Source organism: Brachyistius frenatus, unplaced genomic scaffold, assembly GCF_029030835.1.
Source record: "Brachyistius frenatus isolate BFR_SWC_R1_liver_20210118 unplaced genomic scaffold, ASM2903083v1 Contig_21, whole genome shotgun sequence".
Taxonomy (NCBI): Eukaryota; Metazoa; Chordata; class Actinopteri; family Embiotocidae; genus Brachyistius; species Brachyistius frenatus.
In genome coordinates this window covers 153,570-163,326 of record NW_027210620.1, presented here as the reverse complement: position 1 = coordinate 163,326, position 9,757 = coordinate 153,570, and the positions used below count along the sequence as shown (strand labels likewise).

Here is a 9,757-nt window from a genome sequence, read left to right as displayed (position 1 = left end):
GAAAAAAAAAGAAAAAACAAAAAAGACGGTTTATAATTGATGTTTTCCCATGGAACAGCCCCTCCTCCCCGCAACACAGGCTAACCCTCAGGTGGAAGAAATCTTTTAAGATTTTTTTGTGGGATAACATCAGGAGGGTTTGTCTAGGCGAGCCAATCAAGTCCCTCCCCTGCTATAGATCGGTGCTATAATACAAAGCAGTAAAATCGGTCGCCTCACACAAGCGGCTGCAGCTCGACCAGAGATCCCGTGGCTTTTTAATTCCATCACTACTTTTTTTTTTTAAAACCCTCCTTCGATGTGCCCCGTTATTACCATTTGTCTGAGACGTTCATTTCCGCACCTGCCACGGTAGAGACCAGGCGACGGCGAAGTAGAAGAGGAGACAAGGACATTGCGAGAGCCGGGAGAGGCAGACGGCAGAGATAGCGGCGGTGACTCGTTTGAGATCTTAAAGGACAAAAATGCTGCTCTGGACCAAAATCGTTTTGGTCGGTCTCATCTGCTTGTCCTTGGTGTCCTCTGGGATGGGATGCGGACCGGGCAGGGGCTACGGCAGGAGAAGACACCCGAAGAAGCTGACACCTCTTGCGTACAAGCAGTTCATCCCCAACGTGGCGGAGAAGACCCTCGGGGCAAGCGGCAGATACGAAGGCAAGATCACAAGAAACTCCGAGCGATTTAAAGAACTGACTCCCAATTATAACACAGACATCATATTCAAGGATGAGGAGAACACCGGTGCCGACAGGCTAATGACTCAGGTAAGGAGACAGAACAACCTTTTTTTTTTTTTTTTTTTTCTTTCTTCCCCTATTGCCCGTCTCCTAACGCACCATCACTGCGCACTGCAATAACCTCCTTGTCAGACTGATTGCGCACCTTAAGTGAAGTCTGTTTTACCCGCTGCTGAACTCTTCACACTGAGCCTTTTAACTTCACTGTAAAAGCAGATGGGCTTTATGCACCGGCAAGGGAGTTTTCAAAGGCTGCAGGCTTGAAGCGAATATAGAGATCCAGCTGGAGAAGTGATGTGCAGGCGGACAGTCAGGACACTCGGCCTTCATGATTGTGACAGTGTATTTAAAATATTAATGTGCCCCTCTCCTCATATCTATATTTGTATCTCTGTGAGGCTCTATTTGTTGCGTTATAGGCGCACATTCGTCTTACCTCACATTTCATGAAGACTTTCAGTATGCGTTGCCTATTTAAGCTTTGTATTGCAGCTTGTTCAAGCGCCTTTCTTTATTCCAGCCCTGAACACAGAAAGCTGGGGATGCGCACCGCTTCCAACAGCCGGGCTTATTCAGGCATGGCGTGGCTCACTCAGACATTTTCTTGCACAGGCTGCTGTAATTTAGCATTTCGCGTGGTGCGCATCTGTGCATGAAAGCAGTGACATTTCTTTGAGACTGTTCTGAACACTATCAGGACTTCAGAAAAGGGTGGGACTCGGTCAATTCTCGGGGCAAGACGCACAGGACTGATGGTGCCGTTCACAATGCACTTCCACGAAGGATGACATCTTTTTTCTTTTTTTTTTTTTTTTAAAGCACTCCACATCCACATGTAGCCAGTTAGTTATCAAACCTCACAGCTCGTTCAGTGCAGATGAGACGAGGCTCTCAGTACATCGGAGGGATGCCTTGATTTCTCTCCAGGCTACAGGATGCTGCGTCTCTTCAGCATGACTTTTAGCACTCAGATTCTGGTGAATTATTAAAAGCGCTTGGGTGATATTGGCTCAGTAATAATAAAAATGCCGGTGGTGATGGTGGCGGTGCTGGTGGTGATGAAGCCAGGCGCGCGCCGGGAGTCCCTGAACCCGTGCCTCGCACCATGCATGCATGAGCACGAGCTCCGATGAAATATTCACTGTGCGTGCGGTCTTGGCGTCCCTCTCAGCCCTCCCCACATCTCCTCTGTCATACACCTATAGGTTCTCATACACTAGGATCGTGAAATTACTGTTGTGTGAGGATGTGATCCCTCAATTAAGGGACCTCCACCGAAGCTCTTGAGGCTTCCACATCTTTAGCGAGAGGACAAATACTTACATTTGACCGTTTCATTAATTTATGAAAATATAGAGAAGCACCTGTCTAAATTCAAGCTTAAAAACACCCCACAGCAGTGAAACACCCTACCTGCCGCATTAATAACTGCGGGTAAATCAAACATACACATGAGGTTGGAGATCCTCGAAGAAAATGTGATTATATAGGGCATCTGTGGCTTATGTATGTCCAACGTGTGGCCTTTTGTCACTAAAGCTGGGGGGTGGGGGTTCTTTTTTGCAGATTTAATTTTTTTTTTTCAAATCCTCGTGGCTGGTCGTTCGTCATCCCTTTCCCATTGGGCAAACGCGCGTTTACAAAAAAACACAGCAACTAAGTGTGAAATGTACATGAAAGAGCTTTTAGGCACCCCTCACTGGGGCCTGAAATACAATTTGAACTTAGGACCTTTGGTCAGCGGGAGGCCACAGTAAGTTAAAACAGGTGAGATTGTCCTGATCGTACATGACAGTGTAAAGCCATCAAATTAAAGCACGTACACACAGAGAGTCAGTGTAGCTGCAAGTGACATAAGCACTATCACATGGGGATTTACGCTGCGCCAACGCTCTTTACGCTGTTCGACGGCTTCATGCGTGAATCCAGTTTAATTTTACGCACGGAGTTTTACGCACGAAAACGGTGAACTTCTCCCGTTATCTTACGTTTTGCAAAAACAGATGTTGTATTCATACATGTAAGAAGGCACGTGCCTGCAGTAGCTCTGCTAGACGTGGGCAATAAATGAATTAATCAGTCAATTCACTGAGGTCTAGCCAAAACAATATACTCGAAGGAGCGCTCGAACAAGCACCCAAGACAGCTCACTCTCAGCAAAGTTGCCAACAGATAGCTTGTTGTTCAGTCCTAAAGTACCATTTGTATTTAAAAAAAAGTTTTTTTTTTTTGTTTTGTTTTTTTCTTGTGAGGCACGTGAGATTGCGGAGTCTCAAAAATTCTGCGTGATTCTAATGAAGATTCAAGGTATTCCCACAGAAAACTGAAGCAGAATATGGAGTTGGAGTAGACAAGAAAATAACTTAAAATACAAGAAAATACTTCATGTGCCTTTGTTAAAGAAGTGGAACTCAGTCAGCAGTGCTGTCAAATGTTACTTTTACTCCTAAGAAAATAAGACTAAGATCTAGTGCCAGATTAAATTGGGGTTTTTTTTTTGTGGGTTTTTTTTTAAAGTGGATTTTCTTTTTGCAGTGTAGCAGTGTTAAGAGCCTGCAGTCTCTCCCCACAGTGCAAACGAGTCGGAAAAGAGATGAGCTGGCGGCTTGTTTGCACTGACAGGTAGCTGATAAGTGTTTCCTCTAACCAAATCATTTGTGAAAAGATTAAGAGGCAGGCTGTTGAACAACTTTACCCCGAGCACAAAGCGCCGGTCCGGGGCGCCCTGCTGGGCTTCATGGTGGCTGAGCAGAATTTGGCTTGATTTGCGGCACACGACCTAATGAATTAATAAACAGGTTAAGCTTTACGGCTCTTGACTCCGACAATCCCACTCAGTATGTTGAAGGTTTTTTTTGGAGCCGGTTTTTTTATTCAACACATTCTACAAGTGTGATATCCTCATAAAACAGCGAGTGATATATGTTGAACTTTCTTTTCTCTGATACGAGTTTGTGGGTCTGTGTGAACATTCTTGCTTTAAGACCACAGGCTGTCCATGAGGGAAAAGGACAGTGGGTCACACATAGACGCTCCTCTGTGCCCCCAATCCTCGGATATTTCACAAGTCTGTCAGTTAGCAGCCAAAACACCTCGACTTAAGGAGGCATGTCACGTTTCCAAGACTTTGCCGGAGAAGAATAATGAAAGTTTCCCTCCGCTGTTGGGCTGAAAAGAGTCTTTGTGATGTTTTATTTGACATATTAGTTAGGCGTCGAGAATAGTTGTCTTGGAGAAGGCCAAGCATCTTCATTGAGAGCGCAGAGAGGTTTGGGGTGCGACGATTTATTTGTAAGACAAACTCCTGATATTTTAAAGGAAGCAGATCATCTTCATATCATCTGCATATCAATAATTTACTTAAAGAAAACAGAGTTGCAACCAACAAAGGACTGGGCCATTTCATTACCTAATAAAACCTCATAAATTTATAATGTATTAATGTCGTTTTTAATGCAATACTTTTGGGGAGAAAGGGACGCTGCTTGCGCCATTCTGAGACCAAAGACCCATATGTTATAGGCCAGTGAAGCGAATGCAGTGCCTTATCAATATTTCATCAGCAGCTTTCTTATCCGAGATGTGCCCTCTGACGCTGCTGCTCACACTGAGAAATGCAAGCTCACATTGAGGATCAGAGCTGCGGTTCAGTTCCAGGGTTTCACCTCAGCTGGGAGGCATCAGGGGCGTCAGGTGGGGATGGAGAGTTGTGGGCAGGCATCAGTGAGTCCAAATGTCATCTTGAATTGTTATTAGGTAATTATATAATTGCAGGGAGCACGCAAACATTAAAGGAATCTGTGGGGAAGGTGCATTTCTCGGGGGAAGAAGGTGAATGTGTGGCGCATGCGATCTTAAGGATGCTGCTTTCGGACAGTTATCCGTTTCTATTTGTCCCGACGCCTCTTAAAAGCTGAAATGCGACCCGTGGTCCACACAGTGACAGCACAGGTGATTCATTGATCCCTTTCTCCTTCCCGCAGAGATGTAAAGACAAGCTGAACTCGCTGGCCATCTCAGTGATGAACCAGTGGCCCGGGGTGAAGCTGCGGGTCACCGAGGGCTGGGACGAGGACGGACACCACTTCGAAGAGTCTCTTCACTACGAGGGCAGGGCCGTGGACATCACCACCTCAGACAGAGACAAAAGCAAATACGGCACTCTGTCCAGGCTGGCGGTGGAAGCCGGATTCGACTGGGTCTATTATGAATCTAAAGCCCACATCCACTGCTCTGTGAAAGCAGGTATGGCTCCGGGGTGACAGGAACACAACTTCATTGCGCCCACTGATAATCTGTCATGCGCACTGCGCATCTGGCTGTAGGAGAAAAATAACCAAATCTATCATCAGCGCGCGTTTTCCATCAGATGCGATTGTAATCGCTCGTTGCAGCAGGTGCAGCTCAGGGAAGCGGCAGTCCTGCTTTATCTGCTGGAAAAGTTACATTCAAAACAGTTTGGAGGAGATTTGGTGAAACGAACTAAATTTATTACGAGTCCAAAAGGAGAAAAGAGTTATTCAAGTGTCCAAAAAAAAAAAAAAAAACTAACTGCAGTGACCAATCAGCCGCAACACGAGGCACCGAGAAGACACAAAATATGAAACAATACGTCTTAATAGCTGTTAATTAGTCTACGCTGCAAAACTATGGCTCAATTTAATGATCAAAAATGAATCTTCTCATGATTAATAACCAGAACGCGTACTCAATAATTATCTGGTGTTGTAATTGAAGTATACGGAGACCAAATGTTTCAGTCTAAGCATTCATTTTACAACGATTGTTTTACGAAATTGTAAAGAGATATTTCTATGAATGATGCATGGCCACATCCCAGCCTGTGGCGTAATGAGCATTTTTCATGCAGCTTATTTCTCGATCTTACATCGCCCCACACTGTCTCCTGGTGGGAACCACGACCACAATCTAACAAGGAAGGCTTCTCAGTGTGACCTAGAAAAGCAAATCTTTTCATTCTCTACATGTTTGCATTGAAACAACTAAAATAATCGCTGCTCGATCGGGTTTTGAATAAGGTAACATTTTTAATTTGGTCATTTAGGAGAACGTCGACAGAGTATTCCTTATAAAACCCTCTTCTTTTTTCTTCTTTTTTTTTTTTTGTCTTAGCTTCAATATAAAACAATTGCATTTTAAGAACTTTTTGGGGGCTAAATTTTGGCTAAAAATAATCTACCTTCGCTACAGGACACCTTTTGCGCTTCGAGAATATTTCTTCATGCTGATTGATGAACCATGGCGCTTTTCTCAGCTCAGACTTTATTGATAAATCCCTTATTTATCATTCAACACACACTTTTTGAGATCACAGTATGGGCCAGGCCGACGTGTCATTAGGGGTCATGCGACTTTACCAAAAGGATTTGGCTGAACAATGTTGAATTGGTCGGGGTAAATCTGGTTTTCAGTTGTCACCTTATTTCATGCTCGGGAATCTTAAAAGAAGATTAAAAGCCCCCAAATTCGGAGTAGGAAACCCCCTTTTCTGTGTGCTGGACAGTGTGATCCTAGAGACTGGTATGTGAAGAGCTCCACCAAGGCCAAAATTATTGTCATCAGGACTGACAACAAAGCGGGGAGAGGTGGTAGACAGGGGGGGACATTGATGTTGCACAACAGAAAGCATTTAAGAGTCCGGGCCCTCATTTAAATTCAAATCTACAACTCGAGAGGCTTGGAAAAGTGGCTCCACTGGGTAAATAGTAGTTGTGAGTCGCCTATTTGTGTGAATTGTCACATAGAGGTTTCTGCACCTGAGTAAATATGGGAAGAGTAGCTGGGAAAGGCGTAAGTGTTCTTTACCGAGAGTGGCTCGATCCACAAGCTGATTTAGAATAACAATGCCTGCTCTTTATTGGGTTTTTTAATTAAGAATAGATGAGCCAAGGCTTTGAGTTTTCTCGCCTCAGACAACGTGGGCCAAGCCAATACGCATCTGGCACGAAGGAGCCGACAGGCATCATTATGCAAAATGCATATGGCCCACCATGATGTGTGGAGGCAGGAAAAATACAAATAAGAGAGAGAGAGAGAGAGAAAAAAAAGAGGAGGTTTTCTGAATGGGCCTTTGAAAGGGGCGGCGGTCCTGAACTGTAAAGGCTCAGAGCACCTGTGATATATATATATTTTTTTCTAAAGTCCTAAAAGTGTTTAAAGATTGTCATTTTGGGACATTTTACGAAATAAAATTCTGATGGCACATAAACTATGCATATTTGGTGAGATTGCACTTTTAACATCCCAATCTTTTATTTTAACAGAAAACTCAGTGGCAGCAAAGTCGGGCGGCTGCTTCCCAGGCGCCTCCACGGTCACCCTTCAGGATGGTACCCAGAAGGCGGTCAAAGATCTCCAGGCCGGGGACAGGGTCCTGGCAGCAGATGACGACGGAAACCCGATTTACACCGAGTTCATCATGTTCATAGACCGAGACTCGACGACCAGGAGGCTCTTCTACGTGATCGAAACCGACTCGGGCCAGAAAATAACCCTCACCGCCGCGCATCTCCTCTTCGTGGACCGAGACAACTCCACGGAGGCAGGGGAGAGGATGTCGGCAATTTTCGCCAGCCAAGTCCAATCCGGACAAAAAGTGTTCGTGTTTGACGCCGGGCGAGGTCGACTCGCGCCTGTGACCGTAAAACGGATTTACACGCAGAAGCACGAGGGCTCCTTTGCGCCGGTGACCGTGCAGGGGACCGTCGTGGTGGACCACGTCCTTGCGTCCTGTTACGCAGTGATCGAAGACCACGACCTGGCGCACTGGGCCCTGGCACCTGTCAGGCTCGCCCACTGGGTGTCCTCGTTGCTTTTCAGTTCCCAGCCTCGAGTCTGTGCGCAGAACGACGGAGTGCACTGGTACTCCAAAATCCTTTATCAATTAGGGACATGGCTCTTGGACAGCCACTCGATCCATCCACTTGGGATGTCAGTATACCCAAGTTGAAACTTCTACTACAGGAGCAGAACGAGACTTAAATGTAGGACACACGAACTATTCAGTAGAGTAAAAAAAAATAAAAAAAATAAATAATAATAATTAAAAAACGAACAAACAGACAAACAAGACAAAGGCCCCAGCGGAGTTGGGATATTTATTTCAGTGACTTTTCCAAGATGTGTCCCCTTTCAAAGAATGAATGGAGCCTTAAAAAGTTTCTCTTTGAATAATTTATTCTCATGTGAACTCTGCTGCTGCCACAGAAATGGATTCTGAAACGGCGTGGGCAGCAAATTGTGCATAATCTATTTTTGTATATCTCAAATGCAAAAAAACAACAAAAAAAACAAAAAAAAAGACTGAAAAAAAATGAAGAAAAAAAAAAAAACCGAGAAAATGAAAAACAAAAAATACGTCAAAGAGAAAGAAGATCATGTAGAACGGAGCTAACGTTGACAGGTTGTAATGTTCATATGTGCATATATGTGCAACTGACTGTTATATTTTGGGGAGAACAAACTTCGCGGGGTTCCATAAATTATATTTTTATACACAGAATTGTAAATTAGATTTTGACAGATCGCTACCGAATCACATTTCGTTATTTGAAATAGTGTAAGATATGAGAATATATTTTAATTTAAATACAGTAGTTGGGAAAGTATTGGAAAATCTTGTACTGCTTGGTTTATTAAGAACTTTATTATTTTGTAAACTGTTCGTCGGAGAGGGACAGATATTCTGCCTCATGTCTGCATTCTCTGCTTTTTTTTGTGTGTGTGTGTGTGTGTGTGTGTGTGTGTTTCTATTTTTCTGTTTTCTTCTGAGAAAAAAATATGAAATGCAGATTCTGACAATTCAGTAACAGTTAAAGTAGTACTGAAACAGTTTCGTTAAATAAATTAATAAGTAACTCCTGTAAATGTACTAAAATGTTATTTTTCTTTTCATATTTTGTAATAGGGAAATAGTTTTATAGAAATGACCATGCGGCAGATGCACAGTTTGGATAGTCTATATATAGCCAGACCATACCAGTTAACTTTCATAACAGGGCGATGTGTCAAAAATGTCTAGAGTTTATTATTTATATGTTTATTACAAAATGAGATAAAGAAAATCTTCAAACTTGCAGTTGTTACATGTCTTTGTTAAACGAGCTCCACAGCAAACACGAAGAGCAACATTTTGAAGACTTTACGAGACGTTTTCTGACCAAATTAAAGTCTTAAATCAGTTAAATAAATAAATCAGCGAGACGTATGTTGAGATTTCCCTTTTGGTACAAATACTTTTTATAAGAGGATCTGGTTTTTTTGTTGTTGTTTTTTGGGTTTTTTTTTTGGGGGGGGGGGGTAGTTATAATTAATATATAACGACTGCTTTACATGGTAATTGAATTGAAGGGCTAGCAGACAATTTCGCCTTGTTTGGAGGCTTATAAAAACGGAGAATATTGCGCTTTGAACTACCTTTTGCGTGCTTGCGAAATGTTGAGAGCCCATGTCAAATTTAACGAGGTCTGCCCTCCGCAAATAACTTCTAAGTTGCAGACAAATTAAACAGAAGTGTGTTTGTTGGCCCCAAGTCTGCTCCTCGGTGTCTGCTGGTTGAGGTCAGGATTGCTCCATCAGTTGACTGACAGCCCGGTCCAAATAAAGAAATACATTGTAGTCCAAATCGAGAGCTTCGTTAGTCCTCACAAATCACTATAATCCTCCAGTATTTTCATAGAGACTTACAGTGAGCATGTAGCACTTAATAGTGAGCTCTTAGTGATGTAGTTTTGTCCTCTGGAGGAGTGCTGTGGTATTAGGCTACACGTCTTTTGTCAAATTGATTGCAGCATTAGTTTTCGTCAAAGAGCTCGGATGTTATTACGCGATGCAAGAGCGACACCGTGTGGTCAAACGTCGGTACCGCCGATTAGAAACGCTGTGAGAAAAGGACTCTACGGATGGAGATGGAGATGGAGATGGGGGGGGGGGGTGGAGGGGGTAGTCGCTTCTGGAACTACTTTACAGGAAAATTGACTCAACTCTGGAAAGAAAGAAGA

The 9,757-nt window shown here is 43.5% G+C and overlaps 1 protein-coding gene across 1 annotated transcript; it reads left to right on the top strand.

Annotated features, from left to right (window-relative positions):
- The first annotated feature begins 237 nt into the window (after window positions 1–237).
- On the top strand, window positions 238–8,211 carry shha (sonic hedgehog signaling molecule a). Its single transcript, XM_069696273.1, has 3 exons — window positions 238–764; window positions 4,721–4,982; window positions 7,022–8,211. The coding sequence occupies exons 1-3, from the start codon at window positions 465–467 to the stop codon at window positions 7,705–7,707; spliced, it is 1,248 nt and encodes a 415-aa protein (XP_069552374.1). The 5' UTR covers window positions 238–464; the 3' UTR covers window positions 7,708–8,211.
- The last annotated feature ends 1,546 nt before the right edge of the window (window positions 8,212–9,757 follow it).